Genomic DNA, 22,758 nt, shown 5'->3' with positions numbered 1-22,758 from the left:
TATCCCTGTATCCCTGGACATAGTAATAACACAGAATAGACAATAACAGTAGGCATATGTTGCATGAAAAGGATAGTTGGGTAGGTTTGGCTTCTCTCTTAGACCTTGAAGGAAGGCTAGGATTTAGCTTTGTGGAAGTTCTGGTCATTTGGTATACACAGAAGCTGTTAGATTTGTTGAGTTTTGAATACCTAAAGGAAAATAGAAAATAATGCCGAAATCTACGTTGGCGCTACATTGTAGGAACACTTGAATGCCAAGCTAAGAATTTTGGAATTTGTTATCCAGTTAGCTGAAAAGTTTTGAGCAGAGAAGTAGCACACACACACACAGGAGTAGGGAGACCAGGGGAGGTGGGGAAGAGTTAGGAAGAGAAATTATTGTGACCATTCACTTGAGGTATCATAAAAGCTTGATTGAAGATGCTAGCTGTGGGAATGGAAATATGGTTATAGATACAGAAAACCATCAGAACTTGGTTACCGATGAAGTGTGTAGTTCAAAGTATAGAGTACTCAGAGATGCGACTGAGGTTCCAGATGTCATCTTTGCCTGTATAGTTTGGAAGATGGTGGTGTCATTAACACATACAGTAGTTTTAAGTGATATATTTGAGGTACTTGTGCCACATCTAGATGGAAATGTTGAATAGGCTATTGGAAATGTGCTGCCAAACTTCAGAAGAGAAGAAATACATTTAGGAGTCATTTGAGTAGAAAGGATCATTGAAGGCTGAGGATTAAATGAGATTGCCAGGAAGAGGCAAAAGCCAAAGACACATCTTTAGGAAATTTTCTACATTTAGAGGGGGATGAGAGAAGAGTCAGAGCAGATTTATTTGATCATAGACAAAGTGAAACCTAAAAGTCGTGTAAGGAGAAGGGAGTAGGGAGAGTACTTACAGGAGGGAAACATCTGAATTACAGATTCTTTTTAATAAAAAGTTTTACACAGTTTGTATTATAAGCTAAGTCTTATGCTAATAGCTAAAATATGTAAGTTAATGAAAGGCATGTTTTGCAGAAAACCTGCGTTATATGAGTATGTATTATAAACAGAATAGATGTTTAACATTAAATAAGACTGTTTTGCTGAATGTAGAAGTTGAAGAAGTCTTTCATTTTTTAAACTTGAATTTGAGAGAATATAGTCAAGTAGTCTTTTTAATTAAAAGCCTTGAAGTTAAGACAAGAAATTTTTTGTTTGTTTTAACATGTATGATAACCATTTGAATGAATTCTGAATAGTGATGTTTTACCATACTTGTATATCTGTTTGCCTTCAGCACTTGGTAGAGTATTTCCCCTGCAGTATTTGTAAGTATTCTATTGAGGGTAAAAATATCCACCACGTACTGTTGGTTTTTGCTAAGTAACTTTTTGTTTTTATCTTTCAGGATCTGACTGGCATAGAATCTATGGATCAATGTCGCCATACCTTGGAACAGCATAACTGGAACATAGAGGTATTATAGGATTCATTATGAGTGTACTTATTTCTTATTCCCTGCTCTGATAACAGATCTCAAAGACGTGTACGTTTCTTTTTTTCCTTTTCACAGCAAAAATCTTCTCTCAATAGTTTGTTTTTTGTTTTTGTTTTTTTAATTTACAGCTCTTTAGTCTTTAAATTACCCACTCCAGTGTTCTTGCCTGGAGAATCCCAGGGACGGAGGAGCCTGGTGGGCTGCCGTCTATGGGGTCGCACAGAGTGGGACACCACTGAAGTGACTTAGCAGCAGCAGCAGCAGCAGTCTTTAAATTTGTGTGAAAGGTGAAATTATAATCAGAGTTTATAAAATCACAGAAAAGATTGTGACCAAATCCCTCAGTATAGTGTCCCTCCCTCTTTATATTTTCTTAATGACTCTTTGGGGAAAATACTGGTTTTTCTATATTTGATTTACAGCCAGATACCATAATGTGAACCTTTTTATTAAATATTTTAAAATTTATTCTTATGAATTTTCTATTTGGTTATGTTACCTGCAGCTCGTTATTTTTTTTTTTCAGTATATGGATCTTTTGTGTTATTTGATGATGAATTGGCTAGTACTTCAGAATAGTCTCAATTAATAACGGTAATAGCAAACACCTGGTGGGCTGCCGTCTATGGGGTCGCACAGAGTCGGACACGACTGACTTGACTTAGCAGCAGCAGTAGCAGTAAACACCTTGTCCTCACTATAATGCCTCCAATGTTTTATTATCAAGTGTAATGCTAGTTATTATTTTGAGATAGAGCTACTAGAATGTAATAAGCTCCATGAGAGCAGAGTGGTTTTGGTTTTTTTGACTATTGTATTCCAGCATCTAAAATTGATCCTAGTATATCATAGGCTCTCAGATATCTGTTGACTGTTCTTCTTTTCTTGCTTTATTAGTGGATGTTGAGTTTAATCAAGCGCACTTTTGATGTCTGTTGAACTTAACTATTTAATTATGGTATATTATTTGAATAGAGTACTGGATTACAAGTGGTATTTAGTTATTCAGTGCTATTTTGGAGCAATTCTAGGCTCTGGCACTAGAGCAAACAAGACTTAAGTCCCTATTCTCATGGAGCTTCAGTTTGTAATAAATGCTGTGAATAAGATGAGTAAAGAAAATAGAATAAAGAGGATAAGGAAAGTCATTTTAATAGGGTGGTCAAGTAAGGCCTTTCTAGGGAGGTTATATTTGAGCTGACACCTGAATGATGAAAAGGAATGATGAATGTGGAATTTTAAGGGGAATACATTTTAGGCAGAAAGCATGATGCTGCTCTGTATGATACTTTGGTATTGTCTCCTTGTTAGACTTTTATGTCAAGCATATGCTGGCTTTTTAAAATGACTGACTTGATAAAATGGGTTGAGAAGCCTAGTTAGCATAGATTGAAAAGGAAGCAATTTAAAACTTGCTTCTGCCTTTTCTGTATTAACTTCTTCATTTTCCTCCCATTGGTCATAATCTATTTGTTGCCTACTTTTTTCTTGATAAGCTTTCTTGAGGATCCTTTTTTCTTAGAGATTTTCAGGATAGGTTTAGAGATTAGCATAGGCTGTCTGAAGCACTATGTCATTTTCTCTCTTCTATGTTTGTTCTATTATTCCCTCTTCTCATGGTTTTTATTATGCTTACTTTCCTTTTTTAAAAATGAGATTTGAAAAAAAAAGATTTGCTGGAGACTTATTTTACTTGTTTATAAAAAGCTCTTGTATTTATCAGTTCTTTTTACTGTTTGTAAAACAAAATCTGATGTTAATGTATTTTACCATACTTTCGTAGGTTTGTGTTCTCCTTTTTTTTTTTTTTTAACCATTATGATTTTTGAAGCTTTGTTAATTTATTTGTACTCTTACATTTAAGCCTGTGAATTTTCTTCTGAAACTATTATTTTAAATGTTTTATTTTCTTCTTTGGTCCAGGAGTTATTGAGAAACACTTTTTTGTTTGTTTATATAGCTGTATAGATTTGTATATAATTTTCTTGTTACATAAATGGAATTATGCCATATTTACATTTTTTCACTTTCAGTAACTCCTAAAAATAATACATAAAAGTAACTTTCGTTCTAAGTTACACAAAAAGATGCTCAGTATCACTTAACTATTACAGAAATGCAAATCAGGGCTACAGTAAGGTGCCATCACATTCAAGTCAGAATGGCCATCATTCAAAATTCTACAAATAACAGATACTGGAGAGGGTGTGGGGAAAACAAATCCTCCTGCATTGTTGGTGGGAAAGTAGTTGGTGCAGTCACTGCAGAAAACAGTGTGACATCTCCTCAGGACACTGAACTCAGAATCGCCACATGGCACAGCAGGTCCACCGCCTGGGTGTCGTCCAGCGGAACTGTGAGTCAGAAAGACACAGCGCCCCCGCCAGGCGTATAGCACCATTCACGACAGAGGAGGCATGGAACCGGCCTAATGTCCACCAACAGAGGAACACATAAAGAACATGTGATGTGTGTATATATACAGTGGGATACTGCTCAGCCATAAAAAAAGAAAAAAGGAAATAATGCCATTTGCAGCAACATGGATAGAGCCAGAGATTATATCATACTAAGTGAAATAAACCAACAGAATGATCTCTGTTTGTTTCCAAGGCAAACCATTCAATATCACAGTAATCCAAGTCTGTGCCCCAATCACTAATGCTGAAGAAGCTGAAGTTGAACAGTTCTATGAAGACCTAAAAGACCTTCTAGAACTAACACCAAAAAAAAGATGTTCTTTTCATTATAGGAGACTGGAATGCAAAAGTAGGAAGTCAAGAGATACCTGGAGTAACAGGCAAATTTGGCCTTGGAGTATAAAATGAAAAAATGAAATGGCAAAGGCAAGCAGAGTTTTGCCAAGAGAATGCTGGTCATAGCAAACACACTTTTAAAACAACCCAAGAGAAGACTCTACACATGGACATCACCAGATGGTCAATACCAAAATCAGATTCATTATATTCTTTGCAGTCAAAAATGGAGAAGCTCTATACAGTCAGCAAAAACAAGATGGGAGCTGCCTGTGGCTCGGATCATGAACTCCTTATTGCCAAGTTCAGACTTAAATTGAAGAAAGTAAGAAGAACCACTAGACCATTCAGGTATGACCTAAAACAAATCCCTTCTGATTACACAGTGGAAATAACAAATAGATTCAAGGGATTAGATCTGATAGAGTGCCTGAAGAACTATGGACGGATGTTCGTGACATTGTACAGGAGGCAGTGATCAATACCATCCCTAAGAAAAAGAAATGCAAAAAGGCAAAATGGTTGTCTGAGGAGGCCTTATAAATAGTTGAGAAAAGAAGAGAACCTAAAGGCAAAGGAGAAAAAGAAAGATATACTCATTTGAATGCAGGGTTCCAAAGAATAGCAAGGAAGGATAAGAAAGCCTTCTCAGTGATCAATGCAAAGAAACAGAGGAAAATGACAGAATGGGAAGGACTTAAGAGATCTCTTCAAGAAAATCAGAGCTACCATGGGAACATTGCATACAAAGATGGGCACAGTAAAGAACAGAAATGGTATGGACCTAACAGAAGCAGAAGATATTAAGAAGAGTTGGCAAGAATACACAGAACTATACAAAAAAGATCTTTATGACCCAGATAACCACAATGGTGTGATCACTCACCTAGAGCCAGACATCCTGGAATGAGAAGTCAGTGGGCCTTAGGAAGCATCACTGTGAACAAAGCTACTGGAGGTGATGGAATTCCAACTAAGCTGTTTCAAATCCTAAAAGATGATGCTGTTAAGGTGCTGCACTTAATATGCCAGCAAATTTGGAAAACTCAGCAGTGGCTACAGGACTGGAAAAGGTTAGTTTTCATTCCAGAGCCAAAGAATGTTCAAACTACCACACAATTGCGCTCATCTCACACGCTAGCAAAGTAATGTTCAAAATTCTCCAAGCCAGGCTTCAATAGTACGTGAACCATGAACTTCCGGATGTTCAAGCTGGATTTAGAAAAGGCAGAGGAATGAGAGATCAAATTGTCAACATCCGCTGGATCATGGAAAAAGCAAGAGAGTTCCAGAAAAACATCTACTTCTGCTTTATTGACTACATCAAAGCATTTCACTATGTGGATCACAACAAACAGTGGAAAATTCTTGAAGAGATGGGAATACCAGACCACCTGACCTGCCTCTTGAGAAACCTATATGCAGGTCAGGAAGCAACAGTTAGAACTGGACATGCAACAACGGACCGATTCCAAATAGGAAAAGGAGTACATCAAGGCTGTATATTACCACCCTGCTTATTTAACTTTTATGCAGAGTACATCATGAGAAACGCTGGGCTGGAAGAAGCACAAGCTGGAATCAAGATTGTGGGGAGAAATATCAATAGCCTCAGATATGCAGATGACACCACCCTTATGGCAGAAAGTGAAGAAGAACTAAAAAAGAGTCTCTTGATGAAAGTGAAAGAGGAGAGTGAAAAAGTGGCTTAAAACTCAACATTCAGAAAACAAGGATCATGGCATCTATTCCCATCACTTCATGGCAAAAAGATGGAGAAACAGCAGAAACAATGAGAGACTTTATTTTAGGGGGCTCCAAAATCACTGCAGATGGTGATTGCAGCCGTGAGATTAAAAGACACTTGCTCCTTGGAAGAAAAACTATGACCAACATAGATAACATATTAAAAGTAGAGCAATTTGCCAACAAAGGTCCATCCAGTCAAAGCTATGGTTTTTCCAGTAGTCATGTATGAATGTGAGAGTTGGACTATAAAGAAAGCTGAGCACCAAAGAATTGATGCTTTTGAACTGTGGTGTTGGAGAAGACTCTTATCCCTGGGACTACAAGGAGATCAAACCAGTCAACCAAGACTCTGATGCTGGGAAAGATTGAGGGCAGGAGGAGAAGGGGATGACAGAGGATGAGATGGCTAGATGGCATGATCAACTCAATGGACATGAGTTTGAGCAAACTCCAGGAGATTGTGAAGGACAGGGAAGCTGGTGTGCTGCCGTCCTTGGGGTTGCAAAGAGTTGGTCATGACGGAGTACTGAAGAACAATAATATAGATGTGTATAACTGAATCACTGTTGTACAGCAGAAATTGATCAATTATACTTCAATTTTTAAAGATCAATTAATAGAAGAAAAAAAATTTAGCTTAAAAAGTTAAAACAAAGCCTAAGATTAAGTATGAAAAAATCTGGGTCTGATCACTTCCCTACCACTGTCTCACGGTCCTACATTCCCAACATAGTAGTATTAACGATTTCTTTTGCTTTTTTCCCAGATATTTTTGTTCCTCTCTAGAAATATTTGTGTGTTAAAAGTGAAAAGTGAAAGTGTTTGTTGATCAGTTGTGTCTCTTTGTGACCCTGTAGATGATCCAGCCTGGCTCCTCTGTCTGTGGAATTCTCCAGGCAAGAATACTGGAGTAGGTAGCCATTCCATTCTCCAAGGGATCTTCCTGACCCAGGGATCAAACCTGGGTCTCCTGTATTGCAGGCAGATTCTTTACTGTTTGAGCCATCAGGGAAGCCCCAGAATATATATGTTGTTCTCCAAAGAGCTTTTATTTATATAGGCTGTATCTGTTTGTTTATTACCATGTTGTTGCTCTGTTCAGTCACTCAGTTGTGTCTGACTCTTTGTGACCCTATGGACTGCAGCATGCCAGACTTCTCTGTCCTTGACGATCTCCTGGAGCTTGCTTAAACTGATGTCCATCGAGTTGGTGATGCCATCCAATCCTCTTATCCTCTGTCGTTCCTTCTCCTGCCTTCAATCTTTCCCAGCACTGGGGTCTTTTCTAAGAGTCTTCTCTTTGCATCAGGTGGCCAAAGTTTTGGAGCTTCAGCATTAGTCCTTCCAATGAATATTCAGAGTTCACTTCCTTTAGGATTGACTAGTTTAATCTCCTTGCAGTCCAAGGGACTCTCAAGAGTCTTCTCCAGAACCACAGTTCAAAAGCATCAATTCTTTGGCACTCAGCCTTCTTTATGGTCAAACTATCACATCCATGCATGACTACTGAAAAAACCATAGCTTTGACTATACAGATAGTTGTCAGCAAAGAATGTCTCTGCTTTTTAATAAGTTGTCTAGGTTGGTCATAGCTTTTCTTCCAAGGAGCAAGTGTCTTTTAATTTCATGGCTGCAGTCACCATCTGAGTGATTTTGGAGCCCCTCAAAGTAAAGTCTGTCTCTGTTTCCATTGTTTCCCCATCTATTTGCCATGAAGTGATGGGAACAGATGCCATGATCCTCATTTTTTGAATGTTGAGTTTTAAGCCAACTTTTTCCCCTCTCCTCTTTCACCTTCATCAAGAGGCTCTTTGGTCCTCTTTGCTTTCTGCTGTAAGGGTGGTGTCATCTGCATATCTGAGGTTATTGGTATTTCTCCTGGCAATCTTAATTTCAGCTTGAGCTTCATCCAGCCTGGCATTTCACTTGGTGTATTCTGCATGTAAGTTAAATAAGCAGGGTGACAATATACAGCGTTGACATACCCCTTTCCCAATTTCCAACCAGTCCATTGTTCCATGTCTGCTTTTAAGTGTTGTTTCTTGACCTGCATACAGATTTTTCAGGAGGCAGATAAGCTGGTCTGGTATTCCCATCTCTTTAAAAATTTTCCGCAGTTTGTTGTGATTCACAGTCCAAGGCTTTAGTGTAGTCAGTGAAGCAGAAGTAGATGTTTTTCTGAAACTATTGCTTTTTCTATGATCCAGAGGATGTTGGCAATTTGATCTCTGGTTCCTCGGCCTTTTCTAATTCCATCTTGAGCATCTGGAAATTCTTGGTCCACATACTGTCGAAGCCTGGCTTGGAAAATTTTGAGCACTACTTTGCTAGTGTGAGATGAGTGCAGTTGTGTGGTAGTTTGAACATTCTTTGGCATTGCCTTTCTTTGGGATTGAAATGAAAACTGACTTTTCCAGTCCTGTGGCCACTGCTGAGTTTTCTAAATTTGCTGGCATATTAAGTGTAGCACCTTAACAGCATCTTTTAGAATTTGAAATAGCTCAGCTGGAATTCCATCATCTCCACTAGCTTTGTGCTTAGTGATGCTTCATAAGGCCCACTTGACTTCACACTCCAGAATGTCTGGCTCTAGGTGAATGATCATACCACCGTGGTTATCTGGGTCGTGAAGATCTTTTTTGTATAGTTCTTCCATGTATTCTTGCCAGCTCTTCTTAATATCTTCTGCTTCGGTTAGGTCCTTGCCATTTCTGTCCTTTATTGTGCTTGTGATTGCATGAAATGTTCCCTTGATATCTCTAGCTTTTTGAAGACTTCTCTAGTCTTTCCCACTCTATGTTTTCTTCTATGTATTGATCACTTAGGAAGGCTTTCTTATTTCTCCTTGCTATTCTTTGGAACTCTGCATTCAGATTTTCACCTTTGCCTTTCACTTCTCTTCTTTCTCACATAATTTGTAAGGTGTCCTCAGATAACCAATTTTCCTTTTTGCATTTCTTTTTCTTGGGAATGTTTTGATCACTGCCTCCTGTACAGTGTTACAAACCTCTATCCATAGTTCTTCAGGGGCACTCTATCAGATCTAATACCTTGAATCCATCTGTCACTTCCACCATATAATCATAAGGGATTTGATTTAGGTCATATCGGAATGGCCTGCTGGTTTTCCCTACTTTCTACATTAAGTCTGAATTTGGCAATAAATTAACAGTTAACAATCTGAGCCACAGTCAGCTCCTGGTTTGTTGTTTTTTTTTTTTGCTGACTGGAATGAGCTTCACCATCTTGGGCTTCAAAGAATATAATCAATCTGGTGATGTCCATCTGGTGATGTCCATGTGTAGAGTCATCTCTTGTGTTGTTGAAAGAGGCTGTTTGCTATGACCAGAAAGTTTTGGCCCAACTCTGTTAGCCTTTTCCCTGCTTCATTTTGTACCCTAAGGCCAAATATACCCGTTACTCCAGGTATCTCTTGACTTCCTGCTTTTGCATTCCAGTCCCCTATGATAAAAAGGACATCCTTTTTTGGTGTTAGTTCTAGAAGGTCTTATAGGTCTCCATAGAACCGTTCAGCTTCTTCTGCATTAGTGGTTGTGGCATAGTCTTGGATTACTGTGATACTGAATGGTTTGCCTTGGAAACAGAGATCATTCTGTCATTTTTGAGACTGCACCCAAGTACTGCATTTTGGACTCCTGTTGACGTATGAGGACTACTCCATTTCTTCTAAGTGATTTTTGTCCACAGTTGTAGATACAATGGTCATCTGAATTAAATTTGCCCATTCCACTCCATTTTAGTTCACTGATTCCTAAAATATCCATGTTCACTCTTGCCATCTCCTGTTTGGCCACCTCAAATTTACCTTGATTCACAGACCTAACATTCCAGGTTCATATACAGTATTGTTCTTTATAGCATCGGACTGTACTTTCATCTCCAGACGCATCCACAACTGGGCGTTGTTTCCACTTTGGTTCAGCCTTTGCATTCCTTCTGGAGGTATTTCTCTGCTTTTCTCCAGTAGCATATTGAGCGCCTACTGACCTGGGGAGTTCATCTTTCAGTGTCATATTTTTTTCTTAGTTTAGTATTCATTTTTAAAATAATAAACTCATTGTATGTTAACATAAATGTTTGCAGATATTTTTGTCTGGCTTATTAAAAAACAGCTGAATTTTCATATTCACTTCTGGTTTTAATCTTTTGTGATATATAGTTTTAGTTGAAGTATGTGATGAACATCTGGCTTCACCCAGGTATGTAATTTTTAAGGGGCAGTATAATTTAGTGACATTAATTTCAGGACATTTACATTGTTGTACAACAATTACCACTATCCATCTTTAAAATTTTTTCATCTTCCCAAACAAACTCTCTACCCACTAAATCAGTTACTTCCCATCTGTCTCCGCCAAGCCTCTGGTAACCACAACTCTACTTTCTGCCACTATAAAATTAGACTGTTCTAGATATGTCATATAAGTGGACTCAAACAATGTTTGTCCTTTGGTATCTGACTTATTTCACTTGGTTATCCATGTCACAATATGTATCAGGTTTTTTATTGTCAAATAATATTCTTTGTATGAATATGCCACAGTATCTTTATCCATTCATCAGTTCATAGATATTTGGATTGTTTCCACTTTGAGTTTTTATTATTAATGTTGCAGTGGATATTAGTGTACAAGTTTTTGTGTGGGACATGTTTTCATTTCTCTTGGGTATATATCTAGGAGTAGAATTGCTGAATCATGTGATAACTCTAGGACTTTCCAGGTAGCTCAGTGATTTAAAAAATCTGCCTGCCAATGCAGGAGACAGAGCAGACCCAGGTTCAATCCCTGGGTCAGGAAGATACCCTGGAGGAGGAAATGGCCACCCAACTCCAGTATTCTTGCCTGGAAAATCCCATGAACAGAGGAGCCTGCTGGGCTACAGTCTGTGGGGTCTCAGAGTACCTTTCAAAGAACTGCCAGACTGCTTCCAGAGAGGTTACACTATTTTATACCCCCAAAAATAGTGCCTGATGGTTCCAGTTTTTCTACATCCTCACGTGCACGGGTGCTCAGTCACTTAGTTGTGTCCTCTTTGGTGACCCCGTGGACTGTAGCCCACTAGGCTCCTCTGTCCATGGGATTTTCTTGGCAAGAATACTGCAGTGGGTTGCTGTTTCCTCCTCCAGGGGATCTTCCGAACCCAAGGATCCAAGCTATGTCTCTTGTATTGGCAGGCAGAGTCTTTACCACTGAGTCATCTAGGAAGTCCATACCCTCACCTACAATTTGTAAAAATCTGTCTCTTATTATGGTCATTCTAATGGATGTTAAGTAGTATCTCGTGATTTTCATGTGCATATTTCTGATGATTAATGAGGTATATTTTTTTATATGCTTTTTGGTCATTTGTTTATCTCCTTTGGGGAAATACCTATTCAAGTACTTTGCCCATTTTTAAATTGAGTTGTTTGTCTTTTAAGTGATAAGTTGTAAGAGTTCTTTATATACTGTAGATACTAGACCCTTATCAGATACATGATTTGTAAATGTTTTCTCCCATTCTGTGGGGTTGTCTTTTTACTCTATGATAGTGTCCTTTGGTGCAGGAAAGTTTTTAAGTTGTGATGAAGTCCAGTTTATCTGTTTTTTTCTTTTGTTGCCTGTCCTTTTAATATCTTATCTGAGAAACCATTGCCTAATCCAAAATCACAAAGATTTTTTTTTTCAGCTATGTTTTCTTCTAAGGGTTTAATCGTTTCAGCTCTTACATTTAGGTCTTGAGTTAGTTTTTGTATATAGGGTGATTTTAGTAGGTCAGCTTCATTATATTGCATATGGTATCAGTTGTCTCAGCCTTATTTGTTGAAAGACTGTTCTTTCCCATTGAATTGTGTCTCAACACTTGAAAATGTAAAACCTAGAGGCAAAGTTTAAAGCCAGCTATGAAGGTTAGAGAGTATACAGTCCTCTAAAAGACCATCCTTACTTCTGTTAGCAACTGCAAGTTCAAGGTGTTCCTAAAACCACATGCAGGTATAATAATTCACTAAAAGAGCTTACTGAAAGCTATTACAACTCATGGTTGCAGTTTATTATAGGGAAAGGATACAGATGTAAATCAGCTAAAGAAAGAAGCTCTTTGTGCAAAGTCTTGAGTTCCAAATACTTGTTACCCTCCTGGCCCAGATGTTTAACAATAGGCACCAAGTGTTAACCCACCAGGAAGGCTCACCACAGCTTCAGTGTCCACAGTTTTTCACTGAGGCTTTATTACATAGGCATGATTGATTAGACTGGTTGCCTATGTAATTGAACTCAGTCTCTAGGTTGACTGATACTGCATTACTCAAAGTCCCCAGCCTAAATTACATGATTGGTCTTTCTAGGGTGCTCAGCCCCACCATAAAATCCCATAGCAAAGATATTCTTACCAGGTGTGACATAGATTACCTGCAGAAGCTGAAGGTAGAGATCAGATTTCCCTTTGGGTAAAGCCAAATTTTTTAACTACACTGGGACAAATAGCCAGTTTCAGGGGCAGAGTTAGGAAAGGAATGAAACTTTTTTTTTTTTTTTTACTGAATATCATCTTTGTGCCAGAAATTATATTAGAATTGTGTATGGTCATCTCATTAACTTTTCAGATTAACCCTGAAAAGTATTGTTTATTTATTTTGCATGTGAGAAAACTGAGGCACATAAGCCAAGCAACTTTTCTCAGTGCTGGAGCTAGGATTCAGACCTAACTTTCTCTGCTCCAAAGCCACGCTTTCCCTCAATACCAACCCATCAAGATGGCTCCATTGCACAGTTCTGGGGGCACCGTCTACAGTTGTGTTCTCTGTGGGTGGTTTTCCTTATGCTTGTACAGTGAAACACCTTGTATATCAGCCACCCTAAATAGCATATACCACCTGGATAAAAGCAGTGAGCTTCCAGACAAGTTCCTTGGGACTCTTCTGTGTATGAATTCTGGAGCCATCACCACACATTGCCTCCCACCTTAGCAAGTTAAAAAGGTTCATGAGTGTGTACTCCCTGGTGACCTATTTTGACACACCAGTAATAGTTGTCTCTTCTAGGTTGATATGAGCATCATTGAAGCTACTGTTTTTTTCTTCTCAGGCTGCTGTACAGGACAGATTGAACGAGCAAGAGGGTGTACCAAGTGTTTTCAACCCACCACCATCTCGACCCTTGCAAGTTAATACAGCTGACCACAGGATCTACAGCTATGTTGTCTCAAGACCACAACCAAGGGCAAGTTATTTCATAGCTGGAATCCCTCCCTTTTTTATTTTAAAAGTTCTTTTACTTGGTTATGTTGATCTCTGTATGATAGGAGCAAAAGGAATATTGAGAATATAAACTTGTTAGCTTGACCTAGCTCCTTGGTAGATTTATTGGGTGTATCATTTTTTTCTTGATTCCTTACTGAACCAAAGAAAGTAACTATCCTTTTTTTCCCTGTTTCTATGCCAGTTACTTGAAGAGTTTTCTGTGCCTTGTTTTGTGTTTATGACACTTTATCTACATGTATTTACGTGTCTAAAAATGTTTGTGTTTAGTAGATCCTGCACTTTTAAATTAATGTTTACTGAATTCTTTGCTGTTTCATTTTGCTTAATTTTAAGGTACTTCTAGGGAAATACTTGGAAGTTCTGTGGGAGCCTTGGCCATATTTTTGAAATTAATCTCAGGGCTAGTAGTAGCAAGGAGGTGATTCAGTTATATTCAGTTGGCATTTAAGAGTGTTTCAGGGTACTTGATATTTTGCTGTTGGGAATCTAGAGATGAATAAAGAGGCATTCTTCCCTTTTCAGATTATTTGCAGTCAGATTAGGGAAGTCAGGTGTGTATACTCACAGTGAACTCCAGAGAACTTTTAGAGTTTCTCTTTCTTATTCTTAAGAGTTAACACTCACTTCTTACACTTGAGTTTAAAATGTATTCCATCATTCCTTTTGCAGAGTACTTGGTAAGATTTAAAAAACAGAGTTTCTAAGTAGCTGTTTTAAAGTATTTAACAGTAGAAGAGCACAGAATCTTAGAGGATTATATGATTCAAGGAGTAGTTCAAAAGAATTTCTGGCGGTCCAGTGCTTAGGATTCTGCACTTGACTGTTGAGGATCCAGGTTCAATCCCTGGTCAGGGAACTAAGATCTCACAAGCTGTGCAGTGCAGTGAGAGGGGAAAAAAAAAAAAAAAAGAGTCCTTCTGTATGTGCCCAGTGTTACTGCAGTTTGTTTTGGGCTTGACTGTGTTTGAGACCCTAATGTCGACTAATGGAGTTCCAGAGCTCTAGAGTTCCCTGGCCATGGACACAAAGAGGATATCACATTAACATAATATAACATATAATACATGCTTTGTAAGCTATAGAGCCCTGTGTATTCATTAGTTAATAATAAGAGCAGCAATAATCAATATTGTTAAAATAATTAACACTACTATTGAAATTAGCAGCTATTTGGAGATTTGTAATTGTGATTAATATAATTATTCATCACTTACATACAGAGGTCCAAGGTAGTAATATTGGTTATCTTTCTTGTTATTTCTATATACTACATTTTAATGTGTTAACTCTAAAAATGAAAGAATGAATATTTATGATTTGGGGAGGAAAACTTGGAATTGAATTTGACAACTAATATAGGTAGCTGCACAAAAAGTGTTCAAGCAGATTTAATACAAAAATTATGATAGTATTAGATGAAATGAGGTCCTAAGTAGTTGGTTTTTTAAGAAAGATGAAGTGGTCCAGGAAAAGAGAACCGTATGTGACAGAAGGAGAAATCACATGAAGGACAAAAAAGAATGAAAATCTTATCTAGCAGTTAAGGTATTAGGGGTTGGGAGAATGATATCTAACTTTGTTTTTGGAATTTCAGGGGCTGCTTGGATGGGGTTATTACTTGATAATGCTTCCATTCCGGTTTACCTATTACACAATACTTGATATATTTAGGTACGTACCTTTGTATCCATGTGTTTAGTAGCAACAGGGTAGACTTTGGAGCAGAAACAGATCAGACTAAGGTTTATGCTCTGATCAATTTCAACTTGCCAGTTTATCATCATTATTGAATACCTTTCCTAAAGTATTTCATATAGCATGAAAATATTTTCAGTTTTTCGAACGTAACAACAGATGTTATTTTCACAAATGAGTCTTCCTATATTTATTGTATCCTCCCTATCCCACCATGTTTTCCACCTACATTCCTCAGTTAGTCTTCACACCCTTTCTGTTCCAACCTTTGTTACCTTTACTAGCTTCACACTCCTTATTAACTTTCACCCTAAACCATCTTACAACTCATAATTCCAACAGATTGACTTGCTCTGAAATGACCCATTTTTCCCTAGATTCCTCCTATAACAGTTTCACTATTCTAGACACCCCTTCTGTACATTTCCCTCTGTCTTGGCAATCCATAGGTTGCTGGCACTATAACCCTTCCACACGTGTGTACACCCTTGCTTCACACCGTCACTTTTCTTCTCACTTCCTTCTTTTACCGTTTGGAGAGCTCAGCACAAGAAGTTGCAGAAAGATTGGAAAATGTCAGGGGACCCAAGGTGCACATCAGACTTGAGTGTCTGATCTGGAACTCAGTAATAGATGAATCCACACCTAATCTTTATGGAGAACTAGAATGTTTATGGGCATCCAGGCCAACAAATGTAGCCTTGTATGCGTACAGCGCAACCTGTACCTGACTCTGAATACAGGCTAATCTTTGCCTTACTCTAGGCAACAGAGCCTGAAGGTATGGACCGACCAGCTTCAGAGGTGCATGTAAAAATCTTTAAAATCATAATGAAGATGGAGTTGATATCTCTGTTGTTTTGTTTTTTTTAAGCTAATTGTCCTAAATTGTGTTGGCCATTGGACTATATTGTGATGAGAAAGAACAACAACAAAAAATAATTAAAACCTTTATCCATTCATTCATAAAATTTGAAAACTTGGAGTAATAAGATAATCCTAAAATACTTGATTTCAGAGAAAATTATCAAAACATTAATCTTAAGGATTTCTAATCACTCCTCCACATACACAGCTTCTTTCTTTTATTTTTAATTTGCTCTGGAATGTTTGTGTCAATGAGTTAGATTTGATTATTCAGGAGAAATTCCAAGTGACATTGTGTATATATGGGGAATTTGTTAAGGGGATGAAGAACTGACTTAGTATTTGGTAAGGAGAGTATCATAGTGTAGTTAGCTTTTCTGTGCTGAAATTTCTTCAAGTATATGAATATTGTTCACTTCCTTGGGGAAAAATATGCATGGCATGTGTTACTAATTTTAATGCAACTGTATCATCCAAGCAACTTGTTTAACGTTATGTAGCACCTTGACTTATCAAGCCCCTGCTCCTTTGCCTTTTATGGAAACCCAAAGGATAAATAAATGGTACTATACAAATGTGATAAGATGGCCTCTTCAGAAACAGATGTACCATCTTTAAACTTAAGTAACTGCCAAGTTTTCAACTCTGGCCAAGTGTTGTCTAGATCAATTTTATAACTTCTCTGTGGATGCTGTCAACCATAAATCACTGAGCAAAATTTACTTGCCCCATTGACAAGCAAGTAAATCATGAGTGCAAGTTTGGATTTGAAGTTCTTGTCCATAATCTGAATAGTTTGGGGATGTGGATTCATAATTCAAAATTCCAAGAGAACAGAAAGGAAAGGGAGAGGCAAGTAGAACAATCAGAAAGAGACAGCTCTGTTCTAGAACAGCACTGTCTAATAGAACTTTCTGTGATGATGGAAATGTTGTGTATCTTCGCTGTCTAGTGTGGAAGCCATTAGCCACATGTGGCTATTGAGCACTTGAAATATGGCTGTTGTGAGTGATGAACTAAATTTTTTTATTGTATTGAATTAATTTTCTTGGTAATTTTGATAGCCATAGGTGGCTCTTGGCTGTTTTAGACAGTGCCATTACAAGAGTCTGAGGGCACAGCCTGACTCATGACCTTTGTGGATATTGGGTCTTCCTTTCCCAGTTTTTTAGTCCTAAATTTTTCTGCAAAAAGCATTTAATATTTGTTTACGCCAGTGTTGAAATTTATAATCCTAGTAGTTTGCATTCTTCTTAAACAGGCTGTGGCACAACTTGCTGCTTTGTGGCTTTTGAGCCAGACTGTCTTCTCAGGTTTGATGGTCCACTCAGAGGTGTTTCACCTCCCCTTGCTGCCATGCCTGTGGCTCTGTATAGGAATCTTTACAAACTGGCCTATTCCATATGCACTACAGTAAGCCGATTCATGTGATATTTATTCCTTCCTCCCCAGGTTTGCTCTTCGTTTTATACGGCCTGACCCTCGCAACCGGGTCACTGATCCCGTTGGGGACATTGTTTCATTTATGCACTCTTTTGAAGAGAAATATGGGAGGGCACACCCTGTCTTCTACCTGGGAACATACAGCCAGGTCAGTGCCACAAACCATATAGATGCCAATTTATTGATATGGTTCTATCCTCAAAGCATAGGCCAGCACTGATCATGTTATTCTTTTATTCAAAAACTTTAAATGACTTTTTATGGCTTATACATACACACACACACACACACACAAGCCCTTTAGCTGGGCCCTCTTTGATCTAATCCCAACCTCCTTTTGAGGTCTTTCCTGCATAACTTGTTTTCCTGTACCTTAGGTTCCAGCTAAACAATCCCCTTAACACACTTTGTAACGTCCCACCTCTGTGCCTTTGCTTTTACTTTACTGTTTCCTCTATCTGAAATGCCTTCCTCACATTTTTGTTAACTGGAATCTTGCCCATCCTTTACCAGCTCGTGTCTCGCCCCTCTTGTACCTTTCCTGATTGCTGCACTCTACCCTGCCTACTTATAGACTAAAATAGTCTTTTGTATTTTCATAGTGTTTTTTTTTTAAATGTTATAGCAATTTCACAGTCTTCCTTATTTTATAGTTGTTTGTGTTCATGTCTTATCTCCTATACAGACCATAAGCTCCTTGTAGGCAAAGCCTAAGTCTTCTTGGATCCCTCACAGAACTGAATAAGGGCATAGACCATAGACTCAAGGCAGCACATCTCATTTAACCCAAGCAACACACACCTTTGACTGTTGTTATCTCTCAGGGGCGAAGATTAGTAGGAGTTCTTTGGGTATTGGGCACACCCCACTTCACCAGAAAACAAGGTATAAGCACACGGTGGGCATGTGCCTAAGGACGGTTCTGTTCTGCAGCCTCCAGGATTCCTGAATCTATCTGGAAAAGGAGAAAAATGCTGACTCTGGCTTCCTGTCTGATTCTCCCACATCTGTTTTTTCTCACTGGCTGCTCCCACCCCATTCAGTAAGCCTTAAGCACCTACTATATGCCACACATTGTGCTCAGTGCTAGAGATACAGTCGTGAATGAGATGGGTCCTCTCATATACCCTCTTCGCTGTGATCCTGAGGGTAGACCACTATTGGTCATTCAGGAAACCTTAACTGAATTGTAATGTGTCTAGGAGTCTACAAATGGAAAAGCACACACAGGAATGTGGGATACTTGCCTTGTTTTTGAAGATCTTTTAAAACTCATGCTCTTTAAAATACCCTTGGGTCTCTCATTTTCTCATCCCTGTTTGGCATGTGGCCAGGGATCTAGCTTATCTTCACAGTATTTATTATGCTGTAGCTATCAAGTGGCAAAATTCTCGTCTCCTTATTCAGGTCAGATTCTCCTGTTTTTATCATCCTTTAGACTGTGGGAACAGCTGACTTTTCTGTGATTACATGGGGCTTTTTTCTGTCAGCCTGCTTATTATTTATTCTCACTTGCCTAATACAATTTAAATCCTAACAACACTAAAAACTTTTTCATTGGAGCGTATTAGCATATGGACTTTCTATTGGGAGAGGAATGCCGGGGGTGTGAAGATAGAAAAGCCCAGGAGTTTTCTGGTTTTCTTGCTTCCCTTCTTTCCTTATTTCTTCTTTTGTTCCTAAATACATAGCTGTATCCATTAGGACCCTTATCCTAATTAAAAGCTTGAGGCACAGTCATCATCATAATTAGTGATCTTCTGTTTCTCACAGGCACTTAATGATGCCAAACGGGAGCTTCGCTTTCTTTTGGTTTATCTTCATGGAGATGATCACCAGGACTCTGATGAATTCTGTCGGTAAGTGGATTGTTTTTTTTCTCCCTCTTTTCTGATCTTATCTGCTGATAGTTGTGGTAAGCAAGTTCCTCTTACGTCATTTTCATCCCTCTCCCCAGCAACACACTCTGTGCACCTGAAGTTATTTCACTAATAAACACTAGGATGCTCTTCTGGGCATGCTCCACAAACAAACCTGAGGGATACAGAGGTAAGTTGTTTTTTTTTTCCCTCATTGAAATTGTTAGAATATCTTTCAAATAATCTGGATGGACACGCCATTTATCGCATGACTATTCTTCGGCCAACCAAACCTCTCAGCAGTCATAAGAGATGGGGTTGTATTACCTCCACTGTATAGTTTAGGTGTTGAAGCTGCTGGCCCACAATCATACAGTTAGCAAGTTTTGGAGCACGCTCAGGTCTGTCAGACTCTAGCCCACTTATTACAGTTAACCATTGCCAGAACCTGTTTTGTTTTTTAAAATACCCAGTCCTGGCCAGCAACTTGTCTTTAATCTTAGTGGGCTTTTTACCAGAGTCTATTCTTGTCATTAGCAATTTTACCAGAGCTTCTTACACAGTGAGATAGTTGTTCTAGTATGTTGAGTGCCCATAGGGATTCAGAAAGCTCAGATCTTTACTGACTGTAACAAACTCTTAACTGGAGGTAAATATCTTTAGAAGTCAGTGTAAGATGTACCAGCTTCCCTGGTAGCTCAATCGTAAAGAATATGCCTAAAGTGCAGGAGACCCAGATTTGATCCCCGAGTCGGGAAGATCCCCTGGATAAGGAAATGGCAACCCACTCCAGTATTCTTGGCCTGGAGAATCCCATGGACAGAGGAGCTTGGCAGGCTACAGTTCACGAGGTCACAAGAGTTGGACACAACTTAGCAACTAAACCACCATAAGATATAAGGGCATCTAGTGAAGGAAAACATAGTTTACTTTGCAGCTACTTCTGTTCAGCAACTTTTGAGTATATATTGGCATACAGGTTCTGTGCTAAATCCTGAGAACCAAAGATGCAGTAGGTGGTTTGTCTGCATCCTGGAATCCGAATTGTTGTTCCTAATTGGTTTTTAAACAGCTGATAAGTCCTTGCATATTTGACATTCTAATATGGCTTTGGAGATGACCAGTGATAGAAGGAGACTAAGGGTATTTTTTATAGAAGCTTAAAATCTCTTCTTTTCAAATCATAAGGTAAAACTGTTATGGTAAAATCTTGGTTATTTGGAGGACCAACTTTCTAAGCTTGTTCAGAATAGAAAAGCTAGCCCTTTTTTTATTGGGTAGCATGTATGGGACATAGGAAAAGGGGATAAGGAAGGAATTGGATAAAAGGAACAAAAGATAGGGAAGATGATGGTTTAGATCATCACCAGTAACAGAAAACTGGAGAGTTGCAGCCTTGGCCTCTTTAGGCTTGACCCCAACCAGCACAAAGTAAGATTATTGTAATAAGCAGTAGCCAGAGTCCTTGTGGAGAAGGCAGTGGCACCCCACTCCAATACTCTTGCCTGGAAAATCCCATGGACAGAGGAGTCTGGTAGGCTGCAGTCCATGAGGTTGCTAAGACTAGGACACGACTGAGCGACTTCACTTTGACTTTTCACTTTCATGCATTGGAGAAGGAAATGGCAACCCAGTCCAGTGTTCTTGCCTGGAGAATCCCAGGGACGGGGGAGCCTGGTGAGCTGCCGTCTGTGGGGTCGCACAGAGTTGGACACGACTGAAGAGACTCAGCAGCAGCAGCAGAGTCCTTGTATATCCTTTTTGCTCTGTCAAATAGACATCATCCTTGAACTCTGCAGCCTGCTCTAGCATCATCATGACAACCACACCCCACCAGAAAAGCCTGTCCTACTCTAATCAGACTAATTGGACATAGGAACACGAATATATAACAACAACAACAACAAAAAGATTGAGAAACTAGAAGAGGAAAAAAGGTAGGCAGGGAATAAATGACACCTCCATTGTTTCCCAGTTGAGACTAAAGCAGTTATCTCTTGCTTGTTGTGTGAACTCTAAGAATTAATCTGTTTCATCCCTAAGTCCTGCCCTTGATTTTTTGGATCTTCTTTCTGTCAGTCTCTCAGGCTTTAAGAGAAAACACCTATCCATTCCTGGCCATGATTATGTTGAAGGATCGGAGGATGACTGTGGTAGGACGTCTAGAAGGCCTCATTCAGCCTGATGACCTCATTAACCAGCTGACATTTATCATGGATGCAAATCAGACTTACCTGGTGTCTGAACGCCTAGAGAGGTACAGGGGAGTTCCTCTCTGGAACTGAGAGACCAGCTGCAGATGTGGGTGCCTTACCTGGGGCTTCACAAATCCTGACTTCTTCTCTGTGTTAGGCAACTTCAAAAGCCTTCTCCATTTAATGTTAAAATATTCATATATTGATACTTTGACCTAAATAACTCCATCAGATCATTTGTTCTTGGAGATGTCATTCAAAATAAAGATAAGACTGTGCTCAAGATCACAGATCATGTCATTTAAAATAGCTGAGCATGATATAAAGAACTTAAATATAAAAACTGAGGAATGGTTATAACTCCCCACGCCCTGCCATCATATAATATACAGAAATTAATGTAGAAAATTCAGGAAACACAGAAAAGCACAAAGAAAAAATTTTAAATAATTCATAATCCTACCACCACTTTAACATTCTGGGATATTTTCTTTTAATTTTACAGACACAGACACACAACACTCTACATACATACCCAATTTTTCAGAGAGAAAAAGAAATATCCTAAAATGTCAGTGTTTCCTTTTTGATTAATAGAATTCTGAGTTTCTGTATTTTTCAAATCTGCTAAAATATGTGTGTGGTTTTTTGGTTTTATAAAAGCAACATATATAAAAATGCAGTTACCCAAGAAGGTATTTACCTATAAAATATGATATTGATGATCATTTGATGGTAATAATACTGAGTTACTTCTGTTAGGATTGGGGGGAAAGGGTAGTTTTACATGAAAAATTGAAAAGAGATGGAAAAACTCGCCATTTCTTTTTCTGCCAAATTAAGACAAGAGACAGTGCATTTAGATTCTGCATGCTTTCTTTGTACTCTCTCATGATAGTATGAAATAGTCTTCTGCCCAGATTGTCAACCTTTTTAACCCCCTAAAAAATTTTCAGTATAAGGAAACACAGGGCTTTGTGAGATTTATCTTTTCCTTTTGTGCTTTTGATCTGTCCACAGGGAAGAACGAAACCAGACCCAGGTGCTGAGACAGCAGCAGGATGAGGCCTACCTGGCCTCTCTCAGAGCTGACCAGGAGAAAGAGAGAAAGAAGCGAGAGGAGCGCGAACGGAAGAGGCGGAAGGAGGAGGAGGTGCAGCAGCAGAAGCTGGCAGAGGAGAGGCGGCGGCGGGTGAGGAGCCTGTCTGCTTCTGGTGACTCCCAGACTCACTCTCTTCTTAAGTGTGAAAGGAAAACACTAGTTGATAGGATTGTGAATGATTTAAATTCTCCATGCCGTTTTAGTGTTTACTACATTTTTCACAAAAAGTTTTTTTTTTTAAGTTTATTAAAACAAATATAAGAGTAAGTATAAAGGTTATGTAAAACAGCTCTGTTCCATGAAAAGGAAGCATAAACAGATAGTAAACAGTTCAATATGCTA

At 38.7% G+C, this 22,758-nt stretch overlaps 1 protein-coding gene across 1 annotated transcript in view; it reads left to right on the top strand.

Moving 5' to 3' along the window:
* Positions 1-22,758, top strand: part of FAF2 (Fas associated factor family member 2) — a 71,702-nt gene that overhangs the window by 39,313 nt on the left and 9,631 nt on the right. Inside the window, exons 2-9 of the mRNA XM_010846591.1 lie at positions 1,397-1,465; positions 13,080-13,214; positions 14,850-14,926; positions 17,270-17,408; positions 19,034-19,119; positions 19,218-19,309; positions 21,199-21,376; positions 22,335-22,506. Coding sequence (XP_010844893.1) covers positions 1,397-1,465; positions 13,080-13,214; positions 14,850-14,926; positions 17,270-17,408; positions 19,034-19,119; positions 19,218-19,309; positions 21,199-21,376; positions 22,335-22,506 — 948 coding nt within the window. The remainder of the gene's footprint in view (positions 1-1,396; positions 1,466-13,079; positions 13,215-14,849; positions 14,927-17,269; positions 17,409-19,033; positions 19,120-19,217; positions 19,310-21,198; positions 21,377-22,334; positions 22,507-22,758) is intronic.

The sequence above is a fragment of the Bison bison genome, unplaced genomic scaffold (assembly GCF_000754665.1).
Source record: "Bison bison bison isolate TAMUID 2011002044 unplaced genomic scaffold, Bison_UMD1.0 scf7180017864238, whole genome shotgun sequence".
In the NCBI taxonomy this organism is placed as follows: domain Eukaryota; kingdom Metazoa; phylum Chordata; class Mammalia; order Artiodactyla; family Bovidae; genus Bison; species Bison bison.
Note: the sequence above shows the minus strand (reverse complement) of the source record. Positions and strands in the feature narration are given on the sequence as shown.